This window comes from Babylonia areolata, chromosome 18 (genome assembly GCF_041734735.1).
Source record: "Babylonia areolata isolate BAREFJ2019XMU chromosome 18, ASM4173473v1, whole genome shotgun sequence".
In the NCBI taxonomy this organism is placed as follows: Eukaryota; Metazoa; Mollusca; class Gastropoda; order Neogastropoda; family Buccinidae; genus Babylonia; species Babylonia areolata.
The window spans coordinates 39219380-39237582 of NC_134893.1; the positions used below are offsets into that span (position 1 = coordinate 39219380).

General features: G+C 41.7%; 1 protein-coding gene across 1 annotated transcript in view; it reads right to left on the reverse strand.

Annotated features, from left to right (window-relative positions):
* Positions 1-18203, reverse strand: part of LOC143292753 (dynein axonemal heavy chain 7-like) — a 91992-nt gene that overhangs the window by 66150 nt on the left and 7639 nt on the right. The window contains exons 5-21 of the mRNA XM_076603297.1: positions 18115-18203; positions 17348-17426; positions 16162-16360; positions 15188-15307; positions 14472-14655; positions 14061-14240; positions 13127-13285; positions 12402-12518; positions 11569-11696; positions 10748-11051; positions 9820-9966; positions 8587-8723; positions 7459-7594; positions 5948-6211; positions 4373-4521; positions 1746-2019; positions 946-1052 (exon numbers count right to left, since the gene is read on the reverse strand). The exon at positions 18115-18203 is cut by the window's right edge and continues 16 nt beyond it. Of these exons, the coding sequence (XP_076459412.1) occupies positions 946-1052; positions 1746-2019; positions 4373-4521; positions 5948-6211; positions 7459-7594; positions 8587-8723; positions 9820-9966; positions 10748-11051; positions 11569-11696; positions 12402-12518; positions 13127-13285; positions 14061-14240; positions 14472-14655; positions 15188-15307; positions 16162-16360; positions 17348-17426; positions 18115-18203 (2773 nt within the window). The remainder of the gene's footprint in view (positions 1-945; positions 1053-1745; positions 2020-4372; positions 4522-5947; positions 6212-7458; positions 7595-8586; positions 8724-9819; positions 9967-10747; positions 11052-11568; positions 11697-12401; positions 12519-13126; positions 13286-14060; positions 14241-14471; positions 14656-15187; positions 15308-16161; positions 16361-17347; positions 17427-18114) is intronic.

Sequence of the window (18203 nt, forward strand, 5' to 3'; positions counted from 1 at the left end):
TTGGACGTTTCTTGCAAGAGCGACAACAATTTTTCAGGGGTATCACTCTTCTGCAGTTGAGTGTCATCAGCATAAGAATGATGACTGACATTATGGCGATTGATAATTTCAACGAGAGGAGCAGTGTACAGTATGAAGAGCACTGGGCCTAAAACAGACCCCTGTGGGACTCCATGTTCGATTCTCTCTAAGCTTGGTTGACACTGTGATATACTATGAGAGTACAGCCTTGTCAAGTAGTCCCAAACCTAGATAGACCCCCTTTGCAGCATCTACATCACCCCACCATCATTATTATTCATCATCGGAATATAGAAAACAAGATGTCCCAAATTCTGGGGCACCAAAAAAAATTATAACAATAATAATGAAATACAGAGTTGGACCTTTCTTAAAGCATTAAAAATGTGTTCTCTGAAAATTGTATCCAAATGCTTTTACAAAATTTGAATGCAGTCACAATAAGCTTTCTGTCTCTTTCCATCTGTCTCTGTTCCAGGATGCAATAGTTACAGAAGTAGCTGTAATGAATATGAAATAGAGTTATGTCAAGTGTTGACGTTACCCTCTTAAAACAAAATTTTGTTTGCTCTCTCTCTCTCTCTCTCTCCCTCCCTCTTTCCAATAAAGAGAACAATTTATTCCGGTAAAATACTGTCAGTATTTTACCTGTTTAAACTTAAAAAAGAAAAGGCTGCCAAAGAGTCTGCTCTCTATCTATATAAAGCACTCCAGAGGTGAAGCATATATATCACATAAGAAGACCTTGTGTATGCGCGACTTTAGCATTTATATTTTGGCATTTATATCCCCCATCAAAGGGGCTATGGCCTCTATAAATAAACCTTCTCAGTCTCAGTCTCTCCCCCTCCCTCTCTCTATCCCTCCCTCCCTCTTTACTAGGTCTTTGTTCAGATGCACATTTGTTCAGACACTTTACTTTACCTGGTTGGGTCTTTCGTCTCAGACAGGATTTCCAGCAGTTCATCGTTGGAGAGGAAGAAGAATCGTGGGAAGTACAGACGCTTCTTCTCCAGGTATTCATTCAGACCCTGAAAAATTAACATGCCCGGTCAGTGACATTCTACACAGACTGCACAGTGAGATTCCCTTCCTTGTTTTCCTTTATTATTCATTTGTTCATCTCTTTGAATGCAAAACATTTGGTACCTTTGTTTCATATCTTTTGTTAAGGAGCTGCCAGTGCTGAGACTGCGACATACAAACCTGGGTGTGGTTGTGAAAGGGGGACTTGAAATGAGTGTCATGGAAGTAAAGCCACACTGAAACGGTGCAGAAGATGGGGCAGCAAAAAATTTTTTTAATCTTCTTCTTTGTTCATGGGCTGCAATTCCCACATTCACTCATATGTATACAAGTGGGCTTTTACATGTATGACTGTTTTTACCCTGCCACGTAGGCAGCCATACTCCATTTTCGGGGGTGTGCATGCTGGGTATGTTCTTGTTTCCATAACCCACAAAACGCTGACATGGATTACAAGATCTTTTACGTATGTATTTGATCTTCTGCTTGTGTATACACATGAAGGGGGTTCAGGTACAAGCAGATCTGCACATATGCTGACCTGGGAGATCAGAAAAATCTCCACCCTTTACTTACCAGGCGCTGTTACAAACATTCGAACCTGGGATCCTCAGATTTAAAGTCCAATACTTTAACCATCCCGCTACTGCACCCGTCAAATAAAAAAATAAAACAAATGAAATAAAGACAGCGAGAACCTTCTGGATGAGCTCCAGCAGTTCGTTGGACTTCTTCAGACGCTCCAGAATCTTGTCAATGTCCAGCACAGCCAGCACGTGCTTGTCAATGAGCGCCGACTTCATGATGTCGCGCCAGTTCTTATCCACCGTGGAGAAGCGGCGGCCCTCCTCCGGCATCTGGGCCATGATGTCCGGGGAGGAGAAGATGGGCTCCAGGTACAGCCAGGTGGCCTGCACCTTCAACCACTCGTCCAGGATGTCCTGCAGCGTCATCAGCTTGTTCTCCCAGTCCCTGCGGCCAGCCACACACACCTCAGTTAGCGTCAGCACCCCTTGTCTCTCTACTCCTCCTCACCATCCCCACCCCCATCTGCGTGTGTGTGTGTTGTGCTGTGCTGGGCAAGTGCTGGAATGGGTTGCATGAGAGTTCCTTGCGAATGTTCCTTAAGAATGTCTCTAAGTCTTATGGAATTAGCGACGACTTGAATGCTAAGCAAACTTAGCTGTGAAAACCAGATGATGTTGCTAACATCATTTATGCGACCCAGCCCTAGGCCATAGATTTTGCACTATACCCCCTGTCTGTATGCTTTCATCTTGCTGCTCTTGGTTAAATTGATCTTGTTTTCCAATATACCGCAGGCAAAATCCATACTGATATTGTGTTAACCTAAATTCAGTTGTATTTTTACACAGAAAATCTAGGACAGAAATAAAACTATAAAAGAAACATGAGATAAACAATTAATTACAACCTGTTGTCAGTACTTTTTTTCAAAACTTGACATGACATAAATAGATACATATTGTTTTAATACATACATACATAGAAAGATAGATTGAGGGATAGACAGATAGACAGACACACAGACACAGACTGATAGATCACAGATGTACAAAAAATATGTATCATAGTAAATGAATGAAATGCACCAACATTTCTTGAATCTGAGCATAGAACAGAAATCCAATCAGAATTATGTACAGTTGTAAAGCCATTAAATGCAAAAGTCATGTTCCAATGATAACCTAAGAGAGCTCATTGGCATTAAAGAAATAATAAATAAATATGACTTGTGCTCCTTTACAAATGATTTCTTTGGATGTACATACAAATATTCTAGTGAGTATATTATAACACTGCCAGTTCCATCAAATCAAAATTCCTCATTTCAATACATGACATTCAAAACATCACAGCAAGTTCCAAACTACGTTTGAAATCACTGAACCAAGCGTGTTCCATGCTGTGTTGACAAGACCGAAAAAAAGTGTGCCAAATTCATGTGAAAACACACAACAAATCAAAGTCACCACCAATATCAAACCAACCCACAAACAACAAGCACTGGGAACAAGACATCACTTTTTTTCTTTCTTTTTTTCAGTGAGGCAAATAACTTTCACTAGAACATGCAGCTCATTCAGATTGTTCAGCAGTGACTGTGTGACTGTGAAAGTCATGATCAAAATGCAATGATATATCTTACTGGTGAGTGACCTCTAAACCAACAGTTTACATCTGTGATATGATGAAGAAAAAAAACCAAAAAAAAACCGAACACCTGAGAAGTACCCGAACGTAGTCCGAAGCATAAACTGTTTTTTCTGCACCACTGCAGCATGCCAAACAATATCCAACAATATTAACACATGCCGCAAAGACCACAAAGGAAAGGTCAACAATAACAAACACAGGCGACATCATTACATCTCAAAGAGAAGAACACCCACATTCTCACAACGAATGATCAACACAGACGCATTCAGAGTGCACACTGGGATCACTCTGTTTGAAAACAGAAGGATCTGGAGAAGAATGTTTTGTTTGCTGAGGGCTAGGTAGCATGCAATGGACTCACCGCTTCATTCTTATGTCTTTGTGAATATGCTGTCATGATACAGTCATCAATAAAAATGATCATATTCACTAACTGTAAAAATGATCATATTCACTAACTGTTCTGCAAAATAGCATACTGGCAAGCTAACAGCTAGGAAGTCATGAATACACAAACCTATGAGGTTACATACAGCTCAGTTTTCACTGAGTGGAGGCAACTAACATTTATACAGGTGAAGAGGACAGAAGAGAAAATGGAGATGTAGAGACAGAACAGGAGAGGAGAGAAGACAATAGAAATGAGAAAGGGGGGAAATGAAAAAGACTTTAGTCACCTATGAAACCATGGATTGGAAAAAAAAAGAGAGAGAGAAAAGAAAAGATAGCATGAATAGAGTGAAAGCACCAATCTTGTCTTTTAAGCTCACTACACACGCACACACACACACACACACACACACACACAAACACCAAACACATATATACATGCACACAACACACATACAAACAAACACACACATACAACAGATGCAAACACACAACACACACACACACACACACAAACACAGACACACACACACACACACACACACACAGACACACACACACACACACACACACACACACACACACAAAGACATACACACTAACACACACAACACAACACACACACACACAACACACAAAACTCATAAACATCACCTCAGATCTCAGCCCCCACACCCTACACATCCCTTTCCTTCCGAACCCAACTCTTTATTTCCACAACAAACAAAATTGAGCACACAGAGACAGAACTCACTTCATCTCTGCCTCAAAGGGCTGGATGAAGGGGGACCCCCGCATGGTCTGTGTCTTGACGATGTGATCGTCCAGCAGCTGCTGTATGTCGTCAATGGAGGACAGGATGGACGTGCCTGTCTCTCTGTAGGGGATGATGGTGAACTCCACCTGTCAGAACGCACACTGTCACATGACCATCTGTGTCCCATGTGCTGTAGGTATCAGCTCTCTCTTCAACACAGTGTGACATGACGATATGTGTCCCATATGCTGTAAATAACAGCTCTCTCTTTTAACACCATGTGACATGAAAATACTTTTGTATTTGTATTTGTATTTCTTTTTATCACAACAGATTTCTCTGTGTGAAATTCGGGCTGCTCTCCCCAGGGAGAGTGCGTCGCTATACTACAGCGCCACCCTTTTTTTTTTTTTTTCCTGCATGCAGTTTTTTTAATTTGTTTTTCCTATTGAAGCGGATTTTTCTACAGAATTTTGCCAGGAACAACCCTTTTGTTGCCGTGGGTTCTTTTACATGCGCTAAGTGCATGCTGCACACAGGACCTTGGTTTATCATCTCATCTGAATGACTAGCGTCCAGACCACCACTCAAGGTCTAGTGGAGGGGGAGAAAATATCGGCGGCTGAGCCGTGATTCAAACCAGCGCGCTCAGATTCTCTCGCTTCCTAGGCGGATGCGTTACCTCTAGGCCATCACCCCATATGCTGTAAATAACAGACCCCTCTGTCTGTCATATCTTCAAGGCCTGTGTGTGACACTGAAAAGTTTATGATCAAAAGAACTTTTTAAAAAAAAGAAAAAAAAAAGAACTAACTATGAGAACTGCCAAAGATCAACTACTTCTCTGAAAAAAAAAGCTCTGGGTGTAAATATCTCTATTTTTTAGTACTGCCTGAACATGGATTAAGAAAATAAACATAGGGTGTGAACATAGAAATCTTCCTTACTGATCTCACTGCTTGACAAAGGACAGATAGATCTGAGTACATTTGCAGTGAAAAGTTATCCATTATACTATCCCTGGATGATGATAATATCTGTCAATGGATATAATTGCATACAGAAAAAAGAATGCAGAATGTTTCCATCACAGCACTGGCAATGGGTAAGAAGTAGGAAGTTTCCAAGTGACCTTGGCCTTTTGGTCAAAATTGCAAGGACATGCTTCTATCCAGAACAGGGAATGCAGAATGTATCTCACACTGATCTTGACATTTTGCCTAACTGAATGAATCTTTTCAAATGAAGGGATGCTGAAAATCTTTGACAATGACCTTGACCTTTGGCTAAATTGTGTGGGCATAAATTGATGAAATACAAAAGAGAGGGAAAGGAATAGTAGAAATGGAGTAGCAGTAGCAATAACAGCATAACAGAAGCAGCTATAGTAGTAGTAGTAGTAGTAGTGGCAGTAACAGTGGTAGTGGAAGTGATAGTAGTAGACGTAGTAAAGTAATAACAGTAGCAGCAGAAGTAGCAGCAGCATTAGTCCACTCCCCACCCCTTCGCTTCTCTCCACCAAAACCCTGCACAACAACCACACTGTGAACACCGAAGAAAGAAGAAGCTCACCGGGGCCCACTCCTTCTTCATGCCCTCCAGAGCCTTCTCCAGGGCAAACTCCTTGCTGGCCGCCTCTGAGATGCCCTCAAACTTGGGGATGTAGGGGTCCAGGTTCATGTCCACAAACTTGCTCAGGCAGGAGGACTCATCTGGCTGGATGGGGAAGCCCACAATCTCTGAGATCTTCTCCCAGTGACGAGAACGCAGGCCTGGGTTGAAAAGGGTCTGGACCAGCGGCATGTGATCCTTGAACTCCTCCACTTTGGCTTTCACCTGGTGCAGGGGCAACAAAGAACAGATGAGTTAAAATGTGACCAAATAATTTTTTTTTTCTTCAAGGCCTGACTGAGCACATTGGGTTTCGCTGCTGGTCAGGCATTTGCTTAGCAGATGTGGTGTGGAGTGCATGGATTTGTCTGAACGCAGTGATGCCTCTTTGAGAAACTGAAACAGACATCCTAAATAGGATTAAAGGTACAATCTGTTATCTGGTTTGTGGAAAGCAAAGAACTGATATATTACAAAGTGACATGATCTATATGATGAATGATACTATCTGTTATCTGGTTTGTGGAAAGCAAAGAACTGGTGTATTACAAAGTGAATTTTTCTGTGTGGTGAATGGTATTATCTCCTATATGGTTCACGGAAAACAAAGAACATATAGTATTACAAAGTGACTAATGGTAATATCTCCTATCTGGTTCACGGAAAGCAAAGAACGGATAGTACTACAAAGTGACTTCTTAATAAGTATGATCAATGGTACTATCTGTTATCTGGTTTGTGTACTGAGCAAGAAGTGGGTAAACTGGTCTGTTGCATGTCTTGACTGACCTTTTAATATTAGTTTGGATTCTTTTCAAGTGATTTTAAGAGTTTCAGTTTCAGTTTCAGTAGCTCAAGGAGGCGTCACTGCGTTCAGACAAATCCATGTACGCTACACCACATCTGCCAAGCAGATGCCTGACCAGCAGCGTAACCCAACGCGCTTAGTCAGGCCTTGAGGGGGAAAAAAAAAGGTGAATAAATAATAGATAAGCTTACACAAATAAATAAATAAATAAATGATTCTGATTTTAAGAACAGATAGGTAATCATTCCTGAAATGGCCCCTCTGCAGTCAGCTGGGTTATAAACAAAATGATTTGATTTGTGTAAAGTGTAAAGCAAAGAACTTGTGTATGGTACAGTCTATTTCTTATTTGTGTAAAACTAAAGCAAAGAACCGGTGTTTAACAAAGTGACTCAAGTATGATGAATGATACTGTTACCTTGTTTGTATAAAGCAGGACTAATGTGTAAGAAAGGGACATGAGTATAATGAATGGTACCAACTCAAGAAATAAGTAACCCAACTGAAAGAGTTTTTTTTAAATATTAGATTACATACTTCCCTTCTGAACACTACTTCACAAAGTGCAAAGACAAATTATGTATACGGCAGGGATAAAGGTGGGAAAATGGCAACTCTACATATACCCTTTCCCCTTTTCCTGAACATGACACTGAACACGTACCTTGCCAGCGATTTTCTTGGGAGCAGCGATACCATCAAACCCTTTCTCCAGCTTGTAAAGGCCACGCCAGAAGTTGCCCACTTCCGCGTCCACGTTGTCAGGGTCCATGTTGCCCATGGGGCCTTCCATCCAATCCCTGAGCAGTTGTCATTGCAATGTTAAATCTTCTATCCAATCCCTGATAATGTTGCAAATGACTCTTGGGCCATGCCCTTATCAAAAGACTGTTCTAAAAAAAACCACCATATTTCTTTTCATGCAATCCCTCATTACACTTTTCATTTAATCCCCGATCTTTTTTTTTTTCAAGACAGTTTAGGCCTTCTTCCCAATACCAGAGTAGTTAATACAAACCATTTGCTCAACGTGCCCACTCAAATATTCAAGCAGTGTCTCTGACAGTATGTTTTCTTTGATCTATTTTTGATCTGTCAACCATTATCAAACCATTAATTTTTTCATCCAAGCTCTTTGTAGAATGGTTTGAAGTTTATAAGCTATTTTTTTCCACTGATTTACATATTGTGTTCCATGAGGAGAAAAGGCACAGGGTTTGGACAAAGGGGGCTATAAGCAACATAAACGAAAGAATGGACACCAATTTCAGTTTCAAGAAAGCATCAAACAAGCAGATTGATCCACACAGAGTGTGTGTGTGTGTATGCGTATGTGTGTATGTGTGTGTGCGTGTGTGTGTGTGTGTGTGTGCGCATGTGTGTGTGTGTGTGTGTGTGTGTGTGTGTGTGTGTGTGTGTGTGTGTGTGAGTGTGTGTGTGTGTGTACCGGTATGTGCAGTGCGTGCATGTGTGAGTATGCACAAGTTTTTGTATTGATATGCACTTGTATGTATCCTAATTTCTAATGTATCTGTGTTTGTGTATGATTTTCAATCTATGTTCATACCTTGTTCTGTACTATCCCACCCAATATTCCTTGTGACCCCGGAACACTTGGTAATAAAGACATATTCTATTCTATTCTATTCTATTCTATAAGCTTGATCAAACCTCGTTTAATAAGATTTTTTTAAAGCCAGGCTGATATCAGGACAGCACAAATGAGAGATAATATCCAAAGAACATGAACAAAGCTGTATCACAATAGAGTGTTGACTGAACCAGGACTCACTTGTACTTGGTGTTGAAGTCGACAGTCATCTCATACAGGTTGAGGTAGGGTTTCAGAGTGTTGATGACACTCACGCGCTGCGGGTAGGCTGTGGTCTGCCAGCCGAATGACTCCTCTTCTTGATTGAAGGCCTCAATCTGCACACAGTTGGCTTCATGGGAAACATTTGGTGATGGTTTGTAGGCAGTCTCTCAAATTACTTCATCACTTATTTCACAGATATCTGATACAACCTGAGCGGACCACCTGTGCTGTACATATATTCTTATCTCCCTTGCATACTTTAGGCATAAGGTGCAAATATAACTTCTTTTTTTTTCTTTTTGCAATATATTTCTTATTTTCTGCCCATTTTGTATATCACCCATCATAGGCAGCTTGAGGAAGTCTTTGATTTGTGATTTTCCTCTAGCAGAGACTGGGAATGCAACAAAATGAAATACAGTATTTCTTGATCAAACATCCTTGGAGGATGGTTCACTGTCATTGCTGAACCATTTGCTGAATCCATTGAGGACAAAACATCACTCATGTCAAATAAAAGCGAATGATTCCCTCCCTTGAAATTTAAATACTGTTGTTCTGAAAGGGTATTATTCTCTTCACACCCAACTCCCCACACCCCTTCTTTTCTCATTAAAAACTACTTTAAGCCATTTCATTACAGAAGGGTTGTTTACCTGTATTCATTTTTCCGTACTGTCATGTTATCCGACTTAACAAATAGAGCAGACTGAAATTTCAACCAATAAGGTTTTGAGCATTTATTAAAACAGTTCATTATTTCTTTGCAGATGGGACTGAGGAGGGGGTTGGCAAGAGAGGTATGCTGGTTTCCTCTCACAGGCACACAAATAAAAGCAGGAGAATACAGTCCATCTCATATAACTAAGATTCTGGCTCATTTTTATTTCTTGTGTATGTTCTGCTGTTGAGTAATGTATCGATTGCAATCTTTGTATAAAATTAAGCACATATAGGAGGAGGAAAACGTAGCAGCTTCCATGTTCTTTTTGTTTATTTTGGCACTTTTTTGTTCTTTCTCTTTTCTTGCTGCTTTTCTTTTATTTTTCTTGAAGAAAGAAAGTGATCACTCATATAAAAAAGATACCCTACCTTAAAAAAAAGATGATTCAAAACAATGTGACAGTTACAAAAAACATGCACATGAGGACAAAAAAAAAAAAAAACCTTTTCAAAACTAGTCTTGTTGTTGTGTTATTGTTATGTTACCTTGTCTGCGGCAGCCTGCAGCTTGGTGTCCAGGGACTGTGCCTTTTTGAGGTAGCGCTGAATTTCTGCCATGTCCCCAAAGCCTTGGAACTCCTCCATCTGCTTGGCGTAGCTCTCCAGCTCCTCTGTGAATCGCTCCCGGCGCAGCTGTAGAGGGAAGGAAGCAAACACTCTGGTTCAGAGGACAGGGTTGTTGTTGCTTTTTTGTGTGTGTGTGTGTGTGTGTGTGTGTGTGCAGGTTTGTACCTTTAGGGGGAGGAGGGTGGTGGTGGGAGTTGGGGGCAGAAGTGTTCGAGTTATCCAAACAAAACAGCATGTAAGAAAACATAATCAGAATTCACTGCATTCACCCTACACTTCAAATAACTTTATGAGCAAGTAATATTTATACAAAATATATTCTATTCAGAAGCAATTTTTTAAAGTAAAATATCTGATAAAAACTTGTTTTAAATGGAAATAAATAAAAAAGTAAAGAAGCCGACTGAAAATTCGGCACAGACAGGAATAACAGCTGAGTGGTAGACTTGGACTTTCAGTCTGAGGGTCCTGGATTCAACTCGTTATCAAGGCACTTTGTGGGTTAAGGGCAGAGATTTTTGTGTTCTTCCAAGTCAACAGACACAAAGACCTGCTTGTGCTTGAACTCCTTTCGTGTATATGTGCATGCAGAAAAATAAATGTGCACACATAATAGATTCTTTAATCTATGTCAGTATTATAAAAAATAAAAAAAACATACCAAATATGCACACCCCCAAAAACAAAGTATGACTGCATACAAGGAGGGGTGAAAAAGATACATCTAAAAACCCACTCATACAAACAATTGAACACGAGAGCAGCAGCCCACAAACATAGAAGAAAAAGAAAAAGAAGAAGATGATGATGATGAAGAAGAAGAAGAAGAAAACTTCAGCACACAAACCTTCAATGCCTCCTCATACTGGCTCTTCTTCTCTGAGATGATCAACTTGTGCTCCTCAAAAACAGCCGGCATACGGCCGTGCCACATGAACACCTGGGCGTTCAGTCGGATCTCGGCTGGGGAGAACTGAGCATGGTCTGACAGGAAGGTCAGGCGTTCTTTGGAAGCAGACAGTCTTTTCTCCATGACAAAGATAGTGTCAGATTCCACTTTCTCAATGTAGGCCTTCAGCTCCATCAGCTCTTCAGTGTTGGCAGGGGTGGTCAGGGCTTTTTCCGCAATGCTCTCGTAGTCGTCACAAAGCCTGAAAAAAGAAAAAGAAAATGGTGGTTGTACAAAATCATAGCGCAGTGTTTTGACAGGCTTTAGCTGACATATTGGCTTCTTTCTACTTCCAGCACACCTTCTACCTACCGAAATACATGGCAGAATGTAATCCTCATCCAGAATCACTTTGGTCAAGTGTATGCATGCATGTATATGTATGTGAGTGTGTGCATGTCTATGTGTGTGTGTGTGTGTTAATATATCTCTGCATGTGTGTGTGTGAGTGTCTGTGTCTGTGTGTATATGTGCGGTTGTGTATTTATGTGTGTATGTGCATGTATGTATGTATGTGTGTGTATACTGTGGTAGTAGTGTTAATACTAATACTAAATGTAATAATAGTCTAATAGTAGAAGGTGATTTTCTTTCATCTAAAATCAAGTCACATCACGTCTCTTTCCCGCCCCACAAACAAACACTACTGACACCAGAAAAACAAACACACTGCAGAAGTGACAGGAAAACACACTGGCACCAATCGACACACGACTGACTTTTTGTTCTCCTCCTGGTGGTCGCGGCACATCTTCAGCATCAGCTTGCTGCGCAGACTCTCTGCCCGTTTGGCCAGGGAGCGGATCAGCTCGTCGCAGTGCACCTCGAACATGCCCAGCCTCAGCACCTGAATGGAACATCAAGTGAACACACTTCACACTCGATTATGGCCTCCTAAAACACAGGAAAAACTTCCCTGCAAGCGCATAAGAACACAAAATACAATCTTAAAGACATACCCCCATATGCCCCCTAACTCCCAACCCCCTGCTCTTCCCCAAAATGAACAAATATACACACAGTTTACTTACTTCAGTGCTACATTTTTTCTTCTTTTTTTTTACACTTTTTTCATAATACAATGGACACCTTGGAAAATAAAATAAACACACATACAAAAAAAATAGAAAGAAAAAATCTATTCATCAATTTCACAGTCTTTGTGTTACACATATGCCTGGATTCCCTTGACTACTTGCCAGTTCAAAGAGCGGAAATCATTTTGGCAGATTCCAAGCATGACGCTGTTTGGGCTGCATGCTGTTATAATCAAAGTACAAAATTAATTTTATGAGTTTTCAATATCGAACAGTTGAAAAACTAATGAATCAGATCCCATCCCTATCATTAATTTTGTCATTTGCAGCTCATTCGATAGTTTGTCTGAAGTAAAATATGCAACAGCACTATGTATGGAAGCCTTTGTGTGTAACATGCACTCATATTCAGTGAGTTGCAGGAGCACTACAGATATATTCAATCAATTTAGCAGATTCTGTATCAGACATGCATTCCTGACAGGCTAAGTAAAATACAGACCCTCTGCACCCACCTTCTCAGAGCTGTAGGAGATCTCGTCCACCAGCCTCTGGTACTTGACCACCTCTTTGCAGTACTCCTCAAAAGAGTGGTTGTCTTCAGAGATGAACTGGTCCACGTCAGCCTCCGCCTGCAGCCAACAGTGCATCTCTTCACTTCCTTCATCCGTTTGTTTGTTATGTGTTTTTCCTTTTACTTAGCAATTATCATCATCATCTTTTTTTTTCTTTCTTTTCTTTCTTTTTTTTTTTTTGCTGGTAATGCAGACTGACGCTTATATCTCCCACACTTGAAGCCCATGGTGAAAACCCGCATCTGACATAACCCTACAGGCTTTGCTGTGGAATCCACCCCCCAACCGCCCGTCCCTCTAACCCATCCTCCCACCCAAAAAGAAAGTGTAAAAACAGCTGACAAAAGAACGCGTGGTGCCCTTACCTACAGGCTGACATCAAATAGTAGGGATACACCGGAAAGCAGCTATGGAAGATACTCTAAGACAGAAAATTCTGGAGAACTGTTAAATCATTACATAAACAGAAGCAAATATCAGAACATTCACATGATGCTAAGACTCACAGAAGTAAAAGCATGCCGTCTTAGTCATACACAGATATATATCTCTATGTTCCTCATAGACATTTCATTATTCCCTGTTATGTGACATCAGATTTGGACCTTTTGATTTCAGGTCTTTACCTGGGTCAAAACAGGAGAGAAAAAACAATAAATGTGTACCTGTTTGGTGATGAGGAAGTTGTATTTGTCGTAGACCTTGCAGTGTTCGATGGGGCCGGCGCTCTCCTTGGCGACGATGTCGGCCACCTTCTTCTTGTGGTGCTTCAGGATCTCCTCCAAAATGACTGGCTTCAGAACTGCTCTGCCCTTGCTCCCGTGCTGCATGCATGTGCATGTGCACACGCACACACATGCACAAACACACACACACACACACACACACGCACACACACACACACACACACAGTCACAATTTAAATGTCTTGTTATTTTTTTCCTTAAAAAAGTATGTTCTGTGACAACTATAAAAGCATTTTTTCACAAATCAAAGTAACTATGCATCTACAACAATCAAGCTGAATGACTGGTGATTCTTCAACACACTTGGTACCCACTCTAACAAATCTACAGCAGTACTTTCATCTGAAGGTGCACACATACCTACTGCTTTGAATCTACAGCACCCTTTCAAATGAGGATGAACATGTACCCACAGCAGCCAATCTACCTGAATATATACATACCACTCCAACAAATCTACAGCAGCCAATCCATCTGAAGATATATGTACCACTCCAACAAATCTACAGCAGCCAATCCATCTGAAGATATATGTACCACTCCAACAAATCTACAGCAGCCAATCCACCTGAATATATACATACCACTCCAACAAATCTACAGCAGTCAGCCCATCTAAAGATGCACACATACCCTCTCCAACAAATCAACAGCAGCAAGTCCATCTGAAGATGACATACTCACTAAAAACAAATCTAAAGCAGTCACTTCATCAGAACAAATCTACAGAAGCCCTTTCATCTGAAGTTGCACACATACTCCGACAAATCAACAGCAGCCAATCAACCCGAAGATACAAATACTCTCTCCAATAAATCTGCAGCAGCCAGTCTATATGAAGATGCACACGTACCCACTCAGAGTAGAGCCTGGTTTCCACCCGTGGCACCACACAGGATGCCTTCACCATCACATCGTACACGTTGAGCAGCACCAGCTCAAAGTCCTCGAATGGAGGCTCAAACTTGATCTTGTTCTCATCCAGGATCAGGCGCAGGATGAACCCTGAATGCTCAAAGGCGCGGGTGGATGTCTGGAACATTAAGACAGTACATGCTCTGTTCCATAACAAGCCTCATACCAAGTATGTTTGATCTCAATACATAAGTGAGAATAAGTACATTAATACACCCCTCTCTCACACACAGTCACACACATATTCACACACACACACAAACACAAACACACACACTCTCTCTCTCTCTCTGCAGACACAAAACAGGACCCTGTCCCACCCATTGCACAGTGCACAGTGGCCACGTACTGGGGGCTGACACAACAGGTCAGTGTAGTCACTGATGGAGTTGAGGGTCAGCTGCTGGAGGTTGTCAGTCATCAGCGTGGCCGCGCAGTTGAAGAACGACTCCAGCCGGTCCTGCTCCTGGTTGCTGGGCACCTGCTTGCGCTTGTTGCCTTGGTAGAAGATGGTCTGCACCTCTGGGAACCACCTGTGTCATAGCAACAGTATACACAGGTATCAGCAAAAACCGCATCACAACAAACATGGGTATCAGCTTCGGTAAATGCGATGGTCAGGCATCTGCTCTGGGTTTGTTTGCTTTTTCCTTTTGTTTTTTTAAAAGCAGATGTGGTGTAGCTTGTGTTGATCAGTCTGCACACTTTGAGTCCTCCTTGAACTGAAACCAAAACTGTTCTCATACCGGGATCACAGAATTGTCTTTGAACAAACACACACACACACACACACACACACACACACACACATTTCATTGTGAAAACACTGGAGCGTCCACAAAATCACATGCAAAAAAGAGAGATAATTTGTAAAAGAATTCACTACATCATTATTTTTTTCAGAAAAATCCTTTGTGTGAGTGGCTATCGGAAAAAAATTTGCATATTTTGCGAGTATTCAAGCAGTATCCTTTGCATTTGAATAAAAGATTTGATTTGCACAGTTACAGTTACATCTACACAAGATCTCTGAGAGCTGCAACATGTAAGCAAGGAGGTACTGACTTTTTCTCCAGCCTCTCCCGTGCAGCATCCACATGCCGCATACAGAGGTTCTGGAAGGTCTTCAGCTCCATGGAGTCCTCCCGGTTGTGGAACTCCTCCACATCAATCAGTCTCAGGCTCCTGGGGAGTCAATTCAAATCAAACCATGTTGTTTCTAGCCCAGATGACTGCATGGTCCTGGGGAATCAATTCAAATCAAATCATGTTGTTTCTAGCCCAGATGACTGCATGGTCCTGGGGAGTCAATTCAAATCAAACCATGTTGTTTCTAGCCCAGATGACTGCATGGTCCTGGGGAGTCAATTCAAATCAAACCATGTTGTTTCTAGCCCAGATGGCTGCATGGTCCTGGGGAATCAATTCAAATCAAATCATGTTGTTTCTAGTCCAGCTGACCACATGTTCCCCCAGAATCAATTCAAATCCAACCATGTTGTTTCCAGTCCAGGGGCTATTGCAAGGCTGGAAGTCCATTAGCTCTTAAAAGTTAAAGAGAAACCAAAATGATGTTAAAGGGTCAGTTAAAATAAGGTTAAAAAGACTAGGTCACCTATGTCTCTTTCATTGCAAGTAAAATTAAAATGCAGTTAAGAATATCTATTTCACTGAAGGACAGATAATACTTCAATCATGACTGTTCTAGTCACATGAAAATATGTATACTTGCCCAAGTGAGCACACACATACAAAATACATACACAAAATGCCCACCCGCCCCCCAAATGCACACACACACACACACACTCACACACATACAAATACACACTCACACACAAATACTTGCTCACACACACAAACACACTCCCACCCACATACAAACACACACACACCACACACACCCACAAAACCCCAACGCCCCATTTACCCCCCCACCCCCACTCCCCCGACCCACCCACCCCAAAAAAATCTAAAAAACCAAACAACCAACCCACACAACACACACACACACACAAAACCCAACAACAACCACCTACCCAAAAGAGACATGCCAGAGGTTGAGAACCTGCATCATGCAGGGGTTGGTGGTGTGCAGCGACTGGGCCGTGGCCTCCAGGGCTGCCAGGTACGACTTGTTCCAGGGCTTGGGCACCACCGCCATCTCCTCCCGGTGTGGCAGCAGCTTCTCCTTCTTCTCATCGTCCAGCTGCCGCGGATCCTTCAGCACAAAGTCCACTGCACACACACACACATGCACAAATGCACACATGCATGCACACACACAAGCATGCACACACATGCACACATGTAGGTTAAGGTTAAGAAGTGAGTGTGGACCAGCCGCCGTGGCAAAAGTGGTTAACGCAGCAGACTGGAGTGTTGGCCTAGAGGTAACGCATCCGCCTAGGAAGCAAGAGAATCTGAGCGCACTGGTTCAAATCCCATAGTCACCAGTATTTTCTCCCTGTCCACTGGACCTTGAGTGGTGGTCTGGACGCTAGTCATTCAGATGAGATGATATACCAACATCCAGTGTGCAGCATGCACCTAGCGCACATAAAAGAACCCACAACAACAAAATGGTTGTCCCTGGCAAAATTTGGCAGAAAAATCCACTTTGATAGGAAAATAAATATAATTGCAGGCAGGAAAAAATATACAAAAATGGGTTGCACTCCCTGGGGAGAGCAGCCCGAATTTCACACAGAGAAATCTGTTGTGACAAAAAAGAATAATACAAATGCAAATAATAGAAATAAGACTGATGACTGCAAGGATGCGGGCTCGATCCACATCAGAGGTCTGGTTTTTCAGCCCATGGCCGGCTCCTGCCCAGAACTGAGTGTAAATGGGAAAACTGCGACCACACTGTCAAGGCTCATCCCCTTCACAGATACATCTTTAAGAGTGTTGCTTAAAAATTTACTGACCAACACTGCAGGTGTCTGTATCTCTCAGCAAGGTTGAGGCTGGGATATATTTTATGAGAGTACAGCATTATCAAGCAGTCTCAAACCTAAACAGACAGTCCATAGCAGCATCTTCATCAACACCATCATCACTCATCATCATCGAAATACAGAAAACCAAATGTCCCAAATTCAAGGGTGCCAAAAAAAAACCCACCAAAGAGTGAGTTTAAACAACAACAAGAAGTAATGAATGATAAGAATAAGAAGAAAAAAAAAAAGATTTAACTGTACCCATAAAAAAAACACTCACCAATGGCTTTCTTCACACTGAGGAGGTAGTCCTCTCGCATCTCATCAGACAGGTTCTCAATGGTCTCTGTGTGTCCCGCCTGAAAAAAGAATCATTTTGTACGCCTGTCTCAGCAAGTGCTAGCTCCCAGCACTAGGACTGGTTACAGGTAGAAGAAATTAGATGGGCAGGGCTTGACTACATCATTACCAAAGCCAGTGTGGAGCAGAATATTGTGCATCTTCATCTTTTGGTGCTGATAGCCCAGCAGCCAACCACACATGGCCATGTAAGACCTCGGATTATCATCTCATCTGAATGACTAGCATCCACACCACCACTCAAGGTTTGGTGGAGGGGAAGAAAAACTGTGAATATCAATCCCATAGAAACTTATAGAATAGATAAATAAATAAACAAAAAGAAACCACAAAAACCAAACGCATAAAATTAGAAACAAGTGCGGTCACATCCATGCATATTGGCCAAGGACTTGGCTCTGATGTTGACCATTCAATTTTTCATCAAAGGATTTAAAAAACAAAAAACAACTAAACCTAAACATAAATATAATTATACATAATAAGCAAAATGCTTGCGACTGTGGGATTCAATCTCATACCCTCAGATTCTCAGATTTTCTCACTTCCTTGGTGAACGAATTACCACTAGGCCACCACTCATTTCTCTGTGATGACAAAACAAAATCATGACACAGCTGAACCTTGTTCTTGCAGTGGATCATGCCAGCAATGTCTGGGCTGCTTATCAAGAAGAAAAGGACTAACCTTCAGTGGGTGAGGCACCAGCCCCAGCACATTCTCCAGCCAGGAATCTTCCATTGGTGCCACATGCTCCGTGTCGATTCCATTGTGGA